Source organism: Sinocyclocheilus grahami, unplaced genomic scaffold, assembly GCF_001515645.1.
Source record: "Sinocyclocheilus grahami isolate Dianchi unplaced genomic scaffold, SAMN03320097.WGS_v1.1 scaffold25.1, whole genome shotgun sequence".
In the NCBI taxonomy this organism is placed as follows: Eukaryota; Metazoa; Chordata; class Actinopteri; order Cypriniformes; family Cyprinidae; genus Sinocyclocheilus; species Sinocyclocheilus grahami.
Window position 1 is genome coordinate 2,695,428 of NW_015505204.1, and position 19,832 is coordinate 2,715,259.

General features: G+C 35.8%; 1 protein-coding gene across 1 annotated transcript; it reads right to left on the reverse strand.

Annotated features, from left to right (window-relative positions):
* Nucleotides 1-401: 401 nt before the first annotated feature.
* slc24a2 (solute carrier family 24 member 2) lies at nt 402-18,261 on the reverse strand. Its single transcript, XM_016249146.1, has 10 exons — nt 18,084-18,261; nt 13,956-15,011; nt 4,546-4,581; nt 4,342-4,450; nt 4,165-4,239; nt 3,610-3,686; nt 2,718-2,886; nt 2,270-2,304; nt 1,469-1,653; nt 402-1,366 (listed from the first exon to the last, which is right to left on the reverse strand). The coding sequence occupies exons 2-10, from the start codon at nt 14,859-14,861 to the stop codon at nt 1,117-1,119; spliced, it is 1,842 nt and encodes a 613-aa protein (XP_016104632.1). The 5' UTR covers nt 14,862-15,011; nt 18,084-18,261; the 3' UTR covers nt 402-1,116.
* Nucleotides 18,262-19,832: the final 1,571 nt, after the last annotated feature.

The window sequence follows — 19,832 nt, forward strand, 5'->3', positions numbered from 1 at the left end:
CAGGCATGGGCATGGTTAAAATATGATAGCTATAGAACAAGCAATATTCAATTAGTTAAAATACATGAGATTGAAACAAATTGGATTTTTAAATATATAAACCTGGTTATTCTGTCTTCGTACTATTACAGAAATCTTACCCGTTTCATTTACGTATGAATGACAAATATGCATCGGTGTTATTTTAGTACCATTCTGATAGTAGTAGTGTTTTTAATATTTTGAATTAGTTATTTTTGTATTTTCCATTTTCATTTTATTTTTAATATTTAATAATAAAAAGTCTATATAGGTTTTATTACTTTTAATTAAATTATTTTAGTACATCAAGTTAAATTAAATGAAAATGAGAAATGTTTCTTATTTTATTTCAGTTAACGTTTATTTTATTTCAAGTAACAAAAATATTTTTGTCGTTGCCGTTTTAGTTAACCTATAATAACTCTCATATGCATTACATGAAGTTTATTAGTTTGTTAAAACTTTGTCATCCAAATGGACAGAAGTGTTATATACAATTCGACAACATAAATCTTAAATTTTGTCCTAAATATTTTGTTAAGAATAGACTTCTGACTACGTCTACAAGTCTATTTAATAAAATATATGATATGCTCCAAATGAAAATGCTCAAGTAACAATCAGAAAGGACCAGCGTTCAGGCAAAGCAAATATAAAGCTTTGTTTCGTCCTTCATTTCAAGTTATTGTGAGCTTTAAAGCACAGTCCCAGGATCGTGATCGATTTATTATTGCATATTTTCACCAAAGGTCTTTTCCTGAGTCTGTGGACACTCCCCATAGATGTCCACCTCCTCATTGGATGTTGTGTCTCCTTGTTCTTAAAGTCTGTCCTCTTCATACAGCGTATTAAAAATGGCTAAAATCTACAGTACATCAAGTCTACATGTACTGCTTTTGAGAGTGCAAACAGAATATTGCACTACTTTCCCATAACAAAACTACTGCTTGGAAAGCCCTGCTACTCAGACTTCGGTGGATATAAAGATGCAGTGCCACAGCGCAGCTGCGGTCAAGCTCTCATGTTATCATTCGGATGCCCAATAAATAAGGGTCTGTTCCCAGAAAAAGAACAAGGGCGTGTACGATAAAGGAATCAAATAGAGACCGGGCAGATGATGATCTTGTCCTCCAGCATTACGCTGACCACCAAGAACACAAAGTAGAGCAGGAACATGAAGAAACCCAGCAGCTTGCTCATCTTCCACTTGCACACAGCGATGGAGATAATGACGAAGAGGAGCATGAGGAAGAGCAGAACGATGGCGCAGAACAGGCCGTTGCTGCTCACGGTCACTGGAGTCAGGTCGTTCAGGATTGAAAAGACCAACCATGGAAAAGGCAGGCTGGGGACAGTGAACAGACACAGGGAGAGGTTTCAAAGGGTTGTTTTATAGTAGGGAGTCTATCACATGATGATTCTAGTGTTACTGATGAAGATCTCTCACCCCACAGTGATGTCAAATATGTTGGAACCGACTGAGCTGGAGACGGCCATGTCGCCGAGACCCTTCCGGGCAACAATAACACTGGTGATGAGATCAGGAATGGAGGTACCAGCCGCTAGAATAGTCAAACCCATGATCTCTTCTGTGATTCCAATAGTCTCACCAACCTGTGGGAGAAATTTGTACTGGGTGTTTGAAACTTTCCATGAAAATACTATGATAAAACGGTGTTAAATTGGCATTAGCCTCAGCTGTCGTCAAAGATCTGTTTGAAGGAGATCTAACATTCATTTATAATGATTTTACTCTAGTAGCACTACAGGTATCTTTGTAAGGGCAATTTAACATGTAAAAGACAGGCAGTAAAATAATTTTGCCTCCTAAGATCACAAAATCACATTGTTTTGGCCAAACCACATCTACAGTTTGTGGGAAATAGAAATCCCAGAGAGCACTGCAATGAGCTAGGTGAAAAAATCCATTCAGGATGACAGAGGATGGATGAAGAGTGAGAAATGTTATTTATAAATGTTTATGTATATACTTTTATAGTATTTATGAATATAGCTTTTATTTTTATGTTTTCAATTTTCATTTTAAGTTTTAGTAATTATAATTTTTTTATTTCAACTTGTTTTTTATTTCAGTTTCAGTTTATTATTCCAGTAATTTATTAAGGCAACAGTCCCAATTACATTTTATTTTTAGGTTTTTCAGTTAATATTTCTTATTATTATTTCAGCTTTATTTCAATGAACTAAAAACATTTCAAAGCAGTTTTTAGTTTTACGTAACAATAACAACATTGTACTGAAAAAATTGTAAACCTAAAAATGGTTTACACTTAACTGGTTTTATTAAAGTATATACAAAATATATTGGCTGTACCAACCTACATACAATTTCTTAACTCATACCAACAAAATTAATTTTAAATTAATTTAGAACACAAATGTACAGGTTAAATCAAGTAAGTTAATAAGGTTAGTAAGGTTAGTAAAGTTAGTAATGTTACCATAAGGCCTTTTGTGTACATAGAAAAAGTCTTAGATCTTTGAGTTCAGCTCATGAAAAATGGGGGCAAAAACAAAAGTGTTGCGTTTATAATTTTGTTTAGTGTATATTATCTATTTGACTGCACTGACACCATCAGATAAGAACAAAACTTGAAGTGAATTTAACTGGATGATCAAGCTAATGTCTTCATTAGAGCTGCTTTATAGCTAAATAAAATGTGTTTATTTTGCATTAAATGGATGTAAAAAAAAACTCAAACGTACATCTCTGCGGACATCTGGCAGTGACAGCCACAATGGAAAGACGATGGGGAAGATGAAGAGGTATGTTGCTTGCTTCCTCAGTGTGTCTGGCCAAGCCAAGCTCAGAGGCTGGTCTTCATCTTCCTCCTCCTTCTCAGCCTTTGAGATTAGAACCACAAAAACATGATGTCATTCAGTTGCCTGTGATATTGTAACATTAGAATATTAGGGGTGGTTCAATGTTTTTTTTCTAGGCTTGATTGTGTTTATGTGGTGCAGTCTAACATGTGTTAATGCTTCGTTTTTTAAATAAAAATTTTTTTTTCACATAATTTACCTTTATTCCACACCGCTCTGTCCCTTCTCTATGTGTCATGTCATGATTATGTAGGTGTCATGTCATGATTATGAAGGTGTCATGTCAGTCTTATGCCCACCCCTTCAAGTATAGTGTAACCGAAACTTGTGAATCCATTAGAATTGTTAGAAGACAGAATCACGATTCATATATGAACAGATTTTTACATGCACCTCTAGTTTTCTCTTCCTCTTCTCTAAAGCAGCGCAGCATGGCCTCGCCCCATTTGCTGCCTTTTCCCGAGGACGGGGTTTATCTGGGTTTGTTACGTAACGAACCCCGGGAAGTAAATTCTTGTAGTCCCTACCAGCCGTTTTTGGCATTAAACTGCCAGAATTTTAAAAGACAATATCTCTGTTTGCATTGAACTTTCAGCTTCGTAACTTTGCAGATATTGTTTATGCTCAAACAGCAACATTACACACTAACCAACGTTAAAAAAGTGAAATCGCAATCAACCACCCTTTTAAGGATTCCAATATATTTGAATATATCAAGATGATCTAGTCGTGTTGCGACATCACCTCAGCTCCAGCACTGCCATTCATAGGTGGAGTGACTTCAACCTCCACATTAGTGCTGTTGGGAAGATTCTTGTCAACTAGAAAATGAAACAACAGAAATCTGAAATGAAATGTTATTTCATTATTATAATATGTAATGATGTGATTTAAGTGCTGAAATTCCCATAAACCCCAACACTAACCGCAGATTTTAGAGGCTTATGATAGAAGTAAATATTTTGTTTATGTGACTGACTATATTATTAAAGTTACCAGGAAATCAAAATCAAAATGTTGCTGATGTTACAGTGGACTCATTGCAAATTTCCAAAGAAAAAAGTCTTTATAATCTTCTTTTAGAGGTTCCTAATCAGAAAATGCATTCCTTTTCAGCTGATGTCACCAAATCCCTTTACTTTTCATATACATTTGCAAACAGAGTTGGCATGGAAAGGCCACTTTTCAGTGGATAAAAATTCCAACCCTACAGCGATTATGCTGATTTTACTCAGAAATATGTCACATTACTGAAGTAAAATGGGTAAGGAGTGCTGTTACACAAAATATTAAACATACCAACACCATTTGCCTCATCTTGTCCCTTTTTTCTTGCAATCTTGTGTAGAATTGATGCCTTCTCCTTGAACCTCCCTAGAACATATGACATATTTTATTTATAAGACTTAACGAATCTATGATGTGAGTCAATGTGTGTGCATTTGTACATTTGGAGTGTATGTATTTGCATATTACCGCCGCTGAGAGGATCGAGAGTGTGAATCATTAGCTGGAAGATGCTGTTTCTCATGAGAGTGTTGTGGAGGGATGCGGAGCTTCCTCCTCTCTGGAGGCGGGGTTTAGCCTATAGGGAAAAGAAGAAGAAATGCCTTTAGATATCTAAATGTACTGTTATGTATGTTGTGCTGATAGGGTCCTGATGATGATGATGCTGCTTACCGAGAGTTTATTCTCATCATCTCCCGCACTGATAACCTTGAGAAAAAAAAAGAGAGAAACAGAACTTAGTGAATTCCATGAAAAGTAAAATCAAGGCCAATGTTTTTTTTAATTCCTGAAAAAAAAAGTTTGGGGTATTCTTAAGATAACCCCACACCCTAAAAGGCATTTTCAGAGAAACTCAACAAGTACAGGAAATGATAAAACCATTAGCCATATATTAGCACCATATATACTTTTGTTTTCACAGAAACAACACACCTGACTTCAGAGCAAAAATCAGCCGTTTAATTCCAGTGATGATTTGTTTTATCACCACAAAAGCAGCAACAGCAGCTCCAGCATTATCAGGAGTTTATTAAAAAAGTATTTTATTAAAAATGTTAACAGCCATGGTTTTCTGCTCACCATATTAAGTTTCATTGTGGTATATATACAAACATACATACAGTACACACTACACACACACACACACTATTAGTTTGGAGTTGGATTATGTTTTGAAATAAATCTCTTATGCCTACCAAGGCTGCAATTATTTGATCAAAACAGTAGTACTGTGAAACTGTTTTTTTCTATTTTAATATATTTTAGAAATAAGTTGTTCGGGTGATGTTAAGCTGAATTTTCAGCAGTCCTTACACCAGTCCTCAGTGTCACGTGGTACTTCAGAAATCACTGATTTGGTGCTCTAAAAATCTCTTATATTCAATTTTGAAAACAGTTGTGCTACATAACATTTTGGGGGAAACCAAGACACTTTTTTCTGGATTCTTTAATGAATAGAAAGTTGAATCAGAAATCATTTGTACCATTATAAATGTCCTCAATTGTGAATCAATTTAATGTGTCTTTGCTTTTTGTATGTGTTTGTACAGACAGACAGAAAATTTAAGGGGGTCTGAATACTTTCCGTACCCACTGTACATGATAGTAAGAGATATACCATAATTAAACATAATAATTATTCATTTTTAGCATAAAAATATTTAAAATCACCATGGGGTGTGCTGAATATTTTACCTAATTTATACTTCTGCATTAACAAAGATTTGACTCAATTTAACTCCTATAAATACAGGAAATAGTATGAAAGAATCAGTTGTTAAATCTGATTATATTTTTAATATAGAAAACCAATTTCATAAATTGAATGGGAATGCCTCATTACATAAACAAGACAAAAAAAATAACAATAAATAAATAAATGGAGTGTAACAAAGATAAGAGGACATTTAAGGCCAGCTTTAAAAAGATCAGATCAATCTATCCCCAACATGCAGAACCAAGAACATGTTAAGCTGTTACACAGCACAGCTAAAAACAGCTAAGACTTATACCTGACCCTAAATAGCACTTCTTGAGTATTGTATAGGAAGGCCAATCATAGAATTTTAACCCATCTTTCAAATACCATCTATAACAGTTTCTAAGAAACCATTGAAACTAAAAGATGAAAATTACAAAATCTGCTCTCAAAATCTCATACAAATGTGTCTTCAAGCACTGCACAGTAGCTTTTGTCTGATCACTGTATGTTAGATTTTAAACAAAACTGCACTGCATTTAATTCCATATCCAATAAATAACCAGTAAATCAACCATATCATTCTAAACTAGGGGAAGTCGTGGCCTAATGGTTAGAGAGTCGGACTCGTAACCCAAAAGTTGCGGGTTCGAGTCTCGTACTGGCAGGGATTGTAGGTGGGGGGAGTGAATGTACAGCGCTTTCTCCCACCTTCAATACCACGACTGAGGTGCCCTTGAGCAAGGTACCGAAACCCCAACTGCTCCCTGGGCGCTGCAGCAAAAAATGGCTGCCCACTGCCCTGGGTGTGTGTTCACGGTGTGTGTGTGATCACTGCTGTGTGTGTGCACTTTGGATGGGATAAATGCAGAGCACTAATACCTAGAATGGGTCCCCATACTTGGCCACATGTCACTTCACTTCACTGTATAATATAAGTATGTATATGTATAAGTGCTCATGAGTTTACATACCCCTTGCAAATGTGCAAGAATGTGCATGTGCCAAATTGCATGTTATTTTTTATTTAGTACAGTCCTGGATAAGCTATTTCACATAACAGATGTTTGTTTACACATACTCCACAAGACAAAATAATAACTGAATTTATAAAAATGACCCCATTCAAAAGTTTACTGAAAAAAGTTTGTCCTGAGCAGTTCAACTGCTGCCTGCTGTTCTTCAGAAAAATCCTCCAGCTCCTGCACATTCTTTGGTTTTCCAGCATCTTCTGCATATTTGAACCCTTTCCAACATTGACTGTATGATTTTGAAATCCATAACTATGCATAACTATTACAAAAGGTGAAAACGTACTGATACTCAAGAAGACCACACAATGGATTAAGAGACGGGGGGTGTAACATTTTTTAATTGGATGATCAGGGTAAATTGTACTTATTGTGTCTTCTGGGAAACATGTATTTATGTAGCTTCTGATGTCCAGAACTAAATGAAAAAATATGACTGTTAAACAAAATGAGAAGAATTTACACATTATCATCCTGTTCAAAAGTTTTTAATGTATTGTGTAGCCTTCTTGAGCATCAGTAAATGTTTCCACCTTTTGTAATAGTTGTGTACGAGTCCCTCAGTTGTTCTTAGTGTGAAGATATGGATCTCAAAATCATACAGTCACTTTTGGAAAGGGTTCAAATACGCAGAAGATGCTGGAAAACCAAAGAATGTGTAGGAGCTGGAGGATTTTTCTGAAGAACAGCAGGCAGTTGAACTGCTCAGGACCAACAAGGAACTCGTGAACAAATATTGCAAAATATAAAAACATGGATCAGGAAATCGTGGATCAGGAAATGACACATATTATTAAGATTCAAGGGTATGTAAACTTTTGAATGGGGTCATTTTTTAAATATTCAGTTATTTTGTCTTGTGGAGTAAATCTTATATGTAAACATCTGTTATGTGAAATAGCTTATTCAGGACAGTACTAAATAAAAAATAACATGCAATTTTCATGATCCCTCTTATTTTGTTTCAATTATTAACATTTTGCACATTCTGCAAGGGGTATGTAAATTTATGAGCACAACTGTACATATACAGTATATATAGTAACTATATATATATATATATATATATATATATATATATATAAGCATATAATACATTTACATTTAGTCATTTAGCAGACACTTTTATATTAATTATATATTTTAAATCAGGAAAGTTATGACTTTAAAGTATAATTAATGTCTAGTATTATATTATATTAAGTAATATTTGTATATGTAAATTATATTTCTATTTAATAAACATTTTATAACAAAAAAACAAGTAATTTATTTTAAGAAAACAATGTAATTTATTTATTTTGTGGAACTATTTCATAGTCTTCAGGTACAGAAGAGAGAATACATTATTGCAAGTTCAAATTGTTTATAGCTCTGCTCCTAAATGGTTCAAATAAGCTCTTTTTCAACAAGCCCTTTCCCAGTGAGGTGGCAGCACCAGCAGTGTCCTCATGAGAAAATCAGTTGGCTCAGCAGAGACACACGAGCAGCCTTAATTAAGCCTAATCAGCCCAGTAGAGCATAGAGGGCTTAAGCACGTTTCCTTCGTGATTAGCAGGCCCTGCCATTTGCTCCCTGTTCACGTTCCTCCCTTCCCAGCTTTGGTCTTTCTGCAGGTGGAAGATAAGCTCTGGCCTATGGAAATACAGCTGAGCTCTGTGTGCTCAGCGAGCTTTAAAGCAGAGGTCAGCCAACCGGAGACCAGCTCGCTGAAGCTGTCTGACATTACCAGACGTCCTGCTGCTAGGCCAACAATCTTAAACTTCTGAGTTAAGAATGAAAACTATACTACATTATCCTCCAGACAAATGGATGACCACATTATTCTAACCCACCTTCCAATTACTGTCCAATTAAAGTAGGATGGATGCTTATTGCCTGTTGGTGTTTTTATCAGTCATAAGCTGGAAAAAAATTTGCACCGAATTTGATCACAGCGATATCATTTCGTTATTGTTACAGTTATAGTTGTGGTGTGGACTTCGCTATTCTCTTACAGTTTTTAAAACTTGATAGTTACAGAAATTATAAAGATGAAAAAATGGTGAAACAATTTTCACTCAGAAATTGCTAGTACATTTCATAATTACAAAGAAATGGCATTGAAGTAACATTGAAACAAATGTGACATTTTTTTAATAAGACTGAAATAGAATTTTCTCGCAAAAGATTCTGCAATATTTACAACTTCGAAAATTTGTTTTGTTATATTTTACTACCATTGGCATTTTAGTTTATATTTTCATATAAATTCCTTACATGGCAATCATGTGAACATAATTTTAAACATAACATTAAGCACCAAACAGTCAAAAATCTGACTGAGGCCTAAGACTACACGTAGGACCTTAAAATCAGATTCTCAAAGCTGAATCCCGAATAAAGAAGTGCAAACACTTTAAAACAAATTAAAAGAAATAAGAAGAATTGTTTGAAATTATGTCATTTCATTTTTACAGCATTTCTTTGACAACGTAGCACAGGTATTGCAGGGACTGTCTCATTCAGAACATCCCACTCATTCCTTCTTTTTCCACACATTTTGAGTCAATCTGATCAATCTATAGTCGCAGGAAAATTATGATTCTGATGGACTGATTGCACCATACCACTTTGGCAAGCGACTAGAGATGCAAAACTTTGGCTGACGACTACAGATGCAAAAGGTAGGAGACATGAAAAATAAAAGTCCATTTCATGCTTTTAAGATCCGTCCAGAAAAGATTTTACTAGTAAAAGGGATTTCACTAGTAAAACATCTACCATAATATAATGAAATATTAGCTATATACAGTATATGTCGCATACAGAATAGCTTACTCAAGGGCACACTGGTGATTTGAACATGGAGCTGATCATTTCATTTATCAGAAGAGATCTTTAAGCGCTATCTGAGACCAAATACTGAAGCAGAAAAATATTAGCTGCAAGATTAGGACTGACCTTGTTTTGGCCTTCTGTTGTCTGGAGTTTGGTGAGCTACCATATGTGTTGCATTAAAAAAAAAATCTTACAGATGTTTCACGAGGCGTGCACACACTGCTTAAATTCTAACCTGTCGACATCATGTGAAAATGTTAGAAAATAAACAACTGACCTTGTCAATCCTTCAATTTCAAGCTTTATGCATGACTACAAATTGATTGTGTGTGTGTGGGGGGGGGGAACTAGAGAAATATTTTCCAGTACTGAAAATCCAAAACATATTTCACAAATATTATATAAATTTGTAATCGGATTTAACATGCAGTTTACACAAGACACAAATACTGAAAAGGAAGTCATGGGGATCTTACTAGAGAGCAGCTAATGAACTTTGCCGAGTAACAGTTTATCAATTAACTGGACCAATTAGCATGCTGGACCCACGCAATGCCACCGTTACAGTATTATCTATAGAGTGGAAAGAACATATATATAGGAACGTCTACATTTTAAGCAGTGATGCAAAAGTAAAAATTTTCAGCTTGGATATTGCTTTTCTTTAAATCGTTAAAAAAGTATACTTAAGATTGACAAATTAATATACCAAACATACTAAACTTTTCCTGTAGCAGCAGGAACTCAATCAGTCTACTGTATATCAATCAGTATAACATTAGATAAACAGACTGCCTGTTACATCACAAAAGCATCAGAGCACATAAGACGCCTTAACTAATGAAGATAATTCAGTATGATGTAACAGAGAGACTGAAGATGCTGACTCATCTTTGCTTTTAAAAGATCCAATTGAACATCAAGCTCAATTTTGCAACAACTGTATTTGTACACCATCTGTGACAGACAGTTTAAAAAAAAAAGTCGTAAATCCTGTGGACTTCATACCAGGTTTAGTCATATGGGTCATCTGGGAACTTGAATTGCCTCTACAGTGTCTCTTAGCAAGAGTCCGGTAGTTAACCAGAGAAGGCAGGCCGGCACACGAAAGAGGCTTAAGGTGACAGGTAACCAATTTTAGAGACAGAGGCATTTAAGGATTCGTAAATTAACTCACACAACACATGATGCCAGGTTCTCACACTCTCCCTTCTTTCCTTTTCATATAGAGTTAAATATGGTTTGAATTACACCAGCAAAGATTTGCCTAACTACAGAGTCTACTAAGGCACTGAGAATATTATACAGTACTACAAAATGCAAAATAGGTTTGATAATTCAATTACTTTTCACTGGGATGCCACAATACAGAAGAAAATATACGTTGCTAGTTTCATTATATTGCAACTTTAAGTACACTTTGGCTCATCTTCCAAATACTTCTAGCAATCAGGCTGGATTTTCTTCAGATTTTCCTCAGTTTATAATATTAAAGGTGCACTTATTATTTTATTTTTACTTATTTACTAGCTTTACACCTAAAGAAGTAAAAATTATACTTAAAAATAATAATAATAATGTACAGAGATAAAGTACATTATATAGAGATAAAGACCACAATAGAATTTTTTTTATGGTGAATTGGTAACACTTTAAAGACCAATTCTCACTATTACCTAGCATGCACATAACTAGCATGTTGGCTGTTTATTAGGACTTATAAAGTACATATTAATCTCTTATTCTGCATGACCATATTTTAGATCTCTTAATCCGATTCCCATATCTAAATTTAACAAGTACCTTACTAACTATAAAAAAATCAGCATATTAGATGAACGGAATTATACTTATATTATGTATTTATATTACAGATGAACAGCTGCTTTATCACTTAAATGTCATATCCAAATTTGCTGTAAATTTTCTATGAATATCATTTAAAATATCCATAGCAGGCAGCACTGTGTAATTCATTCATTCAAAAATGCCTCCCAGGAAATAGCGTAATGTAGGACAGATAGTGAAAAGGGTTGTTGTAATGTACAATATTCTCTCAAAAGTCTTCTTCAGAAGGCAGGTCACTCCCTTAAGCACTAAGAGTCTTTTTATTTTGGTTGGCGTCACCCCTTCTAAGCAGTTGATTTGGGATTACAAAGGATTTCAGGTTAGGAGTAATAAACCACAAGCAGAAATGCAGATATCCACCATGTTTCTGAATACTACATTAAACACTAAGTGACAAAGGTCTACCTGTGAAAATAAATCTGACAATGTCATTCAAAAACCTGAAGAGCTTCCCACAATACTCCATATCTGAGCACAGTTTAAAAAAAAGAACAGGACACCTGTCTATACTTAGAGGTACTAAAAGGATCACATCTTATTGGATTAGCCCGAGCTTCGGCTAAAGGAGCAAAGAGCACATGTACCAACTGCCCTACACCAGCCCCTATCTCTACCACTATTAATTTTAATTTTAGAAGCCTTAAACCAAAAGTCTCTAAACCAAAGCCATTTTCCATTCCAATCTCTCAGAGCAGTGTTGTCTGCTCTGTCCAGGTGACACCTGATATAATGCCTAATCCGGCTCAGAGAGGTGATAAAACTGTCTGTGTTCTTTTCATTGGGAACACTGAATCTCAGCCAACAGTCGGGTTCCTCTCCCACTGCTGTTGCAATCAGCTTCCTTGTTCTGTTAAGTGCTCAAGATCCACAGAAATTCCCAAAATGCACCATAAAAACCAGTGAGCATCGGCTGCTCATTATATTCCCATAGCAGTGATGTTGTCATGTTCTAAGTCATCAGAGCATGAGCACAAATGTACATGTGCTTTATTTTCAGTCCCCGTAGTCTAATTGCTTAATGGGCATGAATTGCAGTTGTTAGAAGATTAAAAAAAAAAAGTCAACTTTTTTTTTTGTTAATGTTTGAATGCAATTATTTATGCACATAATGTTTTGCAGAGTATATCATTTCCCCGAGAAAGCCATCAGAGCATTGAAATATAATTTTTTTTTTTTTTATCACCATGACCTTTTAGGGGCTCCGTACAAGTACATATTTAATAAGTGGTCGTATAACAATATATCTTTTGAATTTTAATAATTAAATAGTTTTTTTCCCGAAATAAATATTTTTACTGGGGAAAAATAGACGAAATGCTGGTTAAGACTCACAAATTTAAACACAACTCTGTGAAGTGGTATTAACAAAGCTAATTGTGCCAGGAAAAGACAAAAATAGATATCTATGCCTCTTGAGATGTCTGGCTGATAAAACACAGGTTTCGGCAAAAGGGGAAAGTAAAAGATTTTAACAACTTTCTTCCTTAACTCCATCTTGCCTCATCTCTACTACTTTTGCTCTCTCTTTCTGCTGTCCATCTCTGTCTATACAGCAGTGGTTCTGGTCTTACTCAGCTGATTGTGTGCTCTCAGAGCAGTGTTGTCTGCTCTGTCCAGGTGACACCTGATATAATGCCTAATCCGGCTCAGAGAGGTGATAAAACTGTCTGTGTTCTTTTCATTGGGAACACTGAATCTCAGCCAACAGTCGGGTTCCTCTCCCACTGCTGTTGCAATCAGCTTCCTTGTTCTGTTAAGTGCTCAAGATCCACAGAAATTCCCAAAATGCACCATAAAAACCAGTGAGCATCGTCTGCTCATTATATTCCCATAGCAGTGATGTTGTCATGTTCTAAGTCATCAGAGCATGAGCACAAATGTACATGTGCTTTATTTTCAGTCCCCGTAGTCTAATTGCTTAATGGGCATGAATTGCAGTTGTTAGAAGATTTTTAAAAAAAAGTCAACTTTTTTTTTTGTTAATGTTTGAATGCAATTATTTATGCACATAATGTTTTGCAGAGTATATCATTTCCCCGAGAAAGCCATCAGAGCATTGAAATATAATTTTTTCTCCAATCTCATTTTTTTTATCACCATGACCTTTTAGGGGCTCCGTACAAGTACATATTTAATAAGTGGTACTATACTTTTTTACACAATGGCATATTTTAAGAACTAAGGTGTTGTTAAATACTAGTTATTTCATTAGCACTTGGGTTCATCTTCATAAAAAAAACAAGTGGAAGGCCCCTCACCGTCCAAAAAAATATTTCAAGTGCCAAATATTAGTAAATAATATAAGATGAACAGAACTATAACTATACTCTATCTGTCTGTCTATCTATAAAATATTATTAACAGAAACTGTCATGATGATTTCATTTCACATATACATTTTTTGTTTCTTTAGCATTTCAAATAATAAGTTAATAAAAAATAATTAAATTACATTTAATAGTAAAATAACTAATAATGTTGATTATATCATATTAATTATGTTATAAAAGTCATCCTACGTCACCGTTGGAAATTTGCTGAGGACCCTCAAGTGGGCCCCGGCACCCTTGTTGAGAACCACTGTGATATACTGATTCCTAACAGGGGTGGAAGGAGACATGAAGGAGAATGCCACCTTTGACCTGAGAAGCAGAGAGTAATTCTCCTGGAATACTTCGACTCACCTTAGGAGGTGCTTCAATGTCATCCACTTGATTCCTGAATAATTTAGTCTTGATTGCAGTCTCTACAGTCATGTTGTACTTCATAAAAGTGACATAGCTTGCGTAACAGAGTAACAGTCCAATGCTCTCGACATAGGTAATGTAGTTATCCAGGAAGAAAACAATAAGCATAATTAGTCCAATGATATAAAAGCTGACATCTCTGAACAGAGGCCACCAGGTGAGGTTGAGGATCTCGCGTGAAAAGAGAGCGCACATCCCGATGACGAACAAGATGTTGAAGACAGCAGAACCCACAATGGTCCCGATGCCCACGTTGCTGTGTGAGACGAACACACCGATCACAGAGGTGAAGAGCTCGGGAGCAGAGCCTCCAGCAGCCATGAAAGTGGCACCCGCTACGTCATCCGAGATCTCCACTTTTTCTGTGATTACGGTGAGAGCAGGGACAAAAAACTCGTCGCAGACGATAGCAAGGGCAATGAACATGTACATCATGCCGAACATATGCAGCATGACTGCACCTTGCCTCCTCTCCTCCAGTGTGAACAGATCCTCTGGATAGTCTCCCTTGTGCTCATCGGACGAGGCCATAGCGATGGGCGCATCTGCCGAAACATTGCGCTCTTCGTCGGAAGATAGGACAGTTCTGTGTGGCACTGGCTCTGCAAGTCCATCATGGTTGGTGAGAGAGGTGAGTGGCGTCCATCTTGGGAATGGGCCCAAAGTGAAAGTAAAGGCACTCCAAGACAGGAACAATGAGAGGGCAGAGATGCTCAGGATAAAACCAAAAATACGAGAAGGACGTAGTTTCCTCCTGACATGATGCACTTGATGGCGCTTGCTGTTCCGCTGCAGAGGGGTGCAATCTGACCCCAGTTTGACACTGGGGAACGTTGGATCCATGGTTGACGGGCAGCTTGGGGGTCCGATGGTCTGAAATCTATGGAGCGCCGGACATGATCACACGCCCACTCTACTTAAACCTGACAGGAACAATATACTCCCCGATTCCTTGCAGGGTCCAGAGTCTCTAATGGCTTCCTCATAATATCTCTGAAACACAACATATCACAAGAGTAAAAAATAAAAAAAAGTTTAGATTTCTCTGGATCGGAATACATTTGCCTTTTAAAATTCTGATTTACTTTATCATTTTGAATCAAAACAAACATCAATGAGAAAAATCAATTGAGAAAAATATCAACTTTTAGCATGACAATGGCATGGATATTCATTTCATTTCAAATGTATCCTACTTCATTTAAGTAGGATTAATATAACATGCTTTCCTCAGCCAATCAGGTAGCTGGCTGTCAGTCACCTTGCTGCAACCTAGTAACTTCCAGAGTACGTCTTTGCAGTGGCAAAGGAGGACAGTGTTTCTCAGACTGATCCCACACCTGTTCCATAAGGCTGCTGATTGTTGATTTAAAGCAACACTGTTGACTTCTGTTTAAAGGTGCTGTATGCAAGTTTTTGACTCTACTAAAGCATAAAAATACCATAATATGTTTGCAGATATTTAAGAAGCATGCTAAGTTAACATTGTTTATCTGAAAAACAATGCTACAGTCAGTTATTCTCCTTTGAAAATGTGTGTTCCGGACCGGAATGTCGGTCTCAGTTTTGGTTTGTGAACCCGCCCACTGCCAGTTTACCCAATTGTATTTCGTCACACCGGGTTGCCAGTTGGTGGAAAACATAGCGTCTGTCATTTCATTCATCTCAAGTGCGCTCGTTCCTGTTGGTGTCAACAATCTGGCAACCTGCGTGTGCCTCAAGTCTGAGGAGGAGGGGCCGGGTGAAAAAAACCCTCTCCAATATTTTGAATTTGGACTGCAATACCTAGTTCAACCACTCGGTGTCAATCCTACATACAGCACCTTTAATTTTAGCATTAAAGAGAACCCAAAATGTTATTCCAAATCTTTCTTATTCCAAATGCAAAAACAATAACCAAAAAGTATTTTAAAGAATGCTGGTAAGCAAACATTTTTGGTTAAAAAATAAATAAGAATAATACGAATAATAATAATAAAGAAAAAAAGAATGAGACATTTTAATGATTACAGTATTTTCATTTTTGGGTGATCTATAGTTTAAATGTTAAATAGGTCTATTCATTCCTTTATAAAAATGAATTATACAATTAATAATAATAATTATAATAATGATGATGATTATTAATATTATTAATGTCTATGATTAAAGCACACTGAAAAACATATTCCTATACCATCATTGTGCAGAATTTAACATCGTTTAAGCAAACACTCTCAGCCATTTCAGCTACAGGTTCCCTAATTGGTGACAGAAAGATTAAGAGCAATGACAGATGCTGTGGTTTTTGTTTGGTGCACATCACAAGCTCTCTTTTCCAGTATAACAGAGCCTTTGAGATGCAAGTCTAATTGGTGTGACAAGTAGACTGTTATCAAGCGTATTAACTCTTCCCCCCTCACTTCCTTATACTCTGTAACTTCTACTAATGTATGGCTTGTGCAGATTTGGTAATAGACCATCTCAACCTTCCCATAGTTTCATATTTCAAAAAGAATCTGGGATGTTTCTTTCCACACTTTAAGAAGTGAAGACATGCAGATGACTTTCATAGTATGAAAAAAAATACTATGGAAGTCAGTGGCTACCGTCAGCTGTTTGGTTACCAGCATTTTCAAAGGGTGAGTAAATTATATTTTTATTTTTGGGGCAAACTATCCCTTTAAAGTCACTTAAGTTGGTGTATAGTCAGAATGATTCAGCCATATCTGCATCGAATAAAACTAATTCAGTCATATTAGTCTTGGTAAAAACTAATTCATTTAGATGTGACCATATTAACACATTTTATTGTGCAAAAATATTGAAACAAAGCAGGATAAATGTTTACAGACAGTTTACAAACTACCATGTGAATCCTAAAATAGAATCTCATCCCATATGACTGCCAGTCCACAACTGTCTAAATATGACAGTGAGTTACAGTTAACATTGTCAATAATTGGGCTTGGCAGTGTACAATAACCCAGTGTCTAAATATAACTAACCGCTTCCAAAAATCGACTAACCAAGAGAGCCACTTTTGTTACAATCTGGCATCTATAGGTTATAGGAGGACATGTGCTCATGCGTCTAACCAATAAATAACCACAGTAATCTGGCAGACACCTCCTGATACTCACACAATGCATGCAACTAATAATACAGCAATTAATCATTCACACATGAGATATTAAACGAATAATCTATAAGTTTTGCATTGCTTATATCTCATATAATCAGAATGACAAAAAAACAAAACAACCAATAAATAGTTACATTTATTATTATTATTTAAAATAAATCAAATTAAGCAATTCCTCCACCAAATAATATAGTTCTATAGAAAGACAGAGCTATGGCAAGCAAGGTGTGCAAACTGTACATACCGTGAATGGGCTATTATACAGCTTCAACACGGCTCATCCAATAATAATTAATATTTTAATGTAAGATATTAACTCGTTGATCTACAAGTCATTTATGGTATTTGTATTCATATTTATTTTTAGTCATATAATTTATTGCATAGACCTTAAATACGTATTATAAATATGTTTTCATTAATTGTAACAAAAACTTTTTTTATTTATATTTACATTTTAAAAACTCCTGGCTGCTTCCTCAGATGAGTCCATCTGTCAAGCTAAGGATTTAATCGGATCTATAGGCCACTGTTATCCTAATTTACACAGCCTTTACTTTTACCCCATCTCACAGTATATGTCAGCACATACTGTATCACACACACTAATGTATATTTATTATCAGTGATCACATCTGCATCATAGGAACATTTAGAAAACAGTAACCAGTTAAATGCACATGTACAGTAAATGAACACCATTTGCATCAGTCACCTTGATTTTAAGACAAATTTATAGAAGATGAATGGGATAAATGATCATCCAATCATTTTATGATCAGTATTTTTTGTATTTATGCATTGTTTATGCATTATTCCTTAAGCTAGGTTTAAAGACCTTTTACACTTACATGAAAAACTCTTCATCAAGAAATAATAAAAACAGAAACACAGGAAAACGCACAAATATCAGAATACTACTATTGAATAAATCAATTTACCTTCACATCTGGTAGTTTAGCGTGGATGCTGAATCCTCCAGATGAATCTCACAGACTTATGGACACTAAGCACTTGCTGTTTCACTGTCATGGATCAAGAACGCTGCTACTGCTGCCACAGGTTAAAGGGGAGGTCTGATCTTTCCTCCCTCCCCGTCTCACTCTCTCTTTCCTTGCCCCATCCCTTCTGCATTTGTTCTGTCCTTGACAAGTTGGGTACAGTACATAACCTGCAATGGTGTATAGAACACACAACGTGTCAATGTGTGTGTGTTTTTAAATCATGATCAAGATTTTATGATAAAATGTATTGCATATGGGATCCTGTAACTGGTCACACAAGTTTTTACAAATTTTACTGAACTTTTTGTCTTCACTAGTTTAATTTTTAAATTATTTAAAGTACAAGCATTAAAGTGCAAATCTATCATGTGCTGTCACTCAATATGAGGGGATAAAAACGGCATGCATTAAAATGATACAAAAAAAATGGCAGACTCTTTGTAAAACAATAAAAACGTTCAACTTTCCAAAATGATTTAATGTCAGCTACTTTAATTTCATTTGTATAATCATAATATTATTCTTGTGACACTTCATACTTTGATTGGATGCCTTAAAGTAAATATTATTAATTATTATTCAATTTACTATTATTTCAGAATGTAAAGACATGCTAGCTTTTATAATCCAAAGTATTACATTTGCAAAAAAAAAATATATTTTTTTTAATAATATTTTCCCTTACCCATATATTTTATAATCTCATCATCACATCAGGTTTGGAGGGGATTTCCCCCTAGTTAACTCAACCGCTATTTTTTCTCTACGTGTTCCAGAACTCACTAGTCTAAATTAGTCATCTTTAGCTATGATCTCAACTCTTGAGTGGTCAGCTGTGTAGCAGGGTTAAGATTACCTTTAGCCACTCTCTTAAGCCATGACGAATATTATGTAATCTCCACACTGTTCCCCTCCCACTCCATCGCTCCCTTTCAGATAAACTCTGTTTTTCCTCAAGGGCTTGTTCCCAGAGAGCGATTCATATCAGCGAGACCCACACACAAGGACGAGATGCACCAATACCATTGGGTCCTGATGCAGCTGTATCAGATCCCACTCTTGCAGGACCTAAAGCTGCCATCCAGCCCCATAGATTGAAGCCATAGATTAATGCATCTTTTTGAGGAGAAGATTAGGCCTGTAAGGCCACAGCTTTTGCTGGGCTTTAAATAGCATTTGAGCACAGCATGCTGGATGCAGCTGAACCTGACCCTGCCCTGCATAGAGGACATTTCAGCTTAACTATTGACTAATTCCACCTCCAATCAACCACACAATCTTCCAGGAAATGGGCCAGGAGTCTGGTTCTTGCACTTCTGTGGAAAATCATGCAGAGTGTGCAAACACATCTGACCTGAGGCTAACTGTGTTCTGCAGGGTGAAAGATCCTCCTCCTGCGGTTCTTGATGCTCTGGAGAACCATACTGCACTATACAGACATTACAGTTACATTTAGCCACTGTGGTCACCTCACCAGTAATGAGTTTTTACGTAGGGCTGTGCAATATATCAAAATTATCGAAATATCGCAAATGTACATATCGCAATATGCATATCGCTACAGCTTGCAATATTTGGGGCCATGAACAAAAGACAAAGAGAAAATCACTCACTGCTCTTACCTAAATAACTTTTGTAGCTTAAATAAGAATCAGTGCATATTGAATTCAAAGAGGAAATACTAAA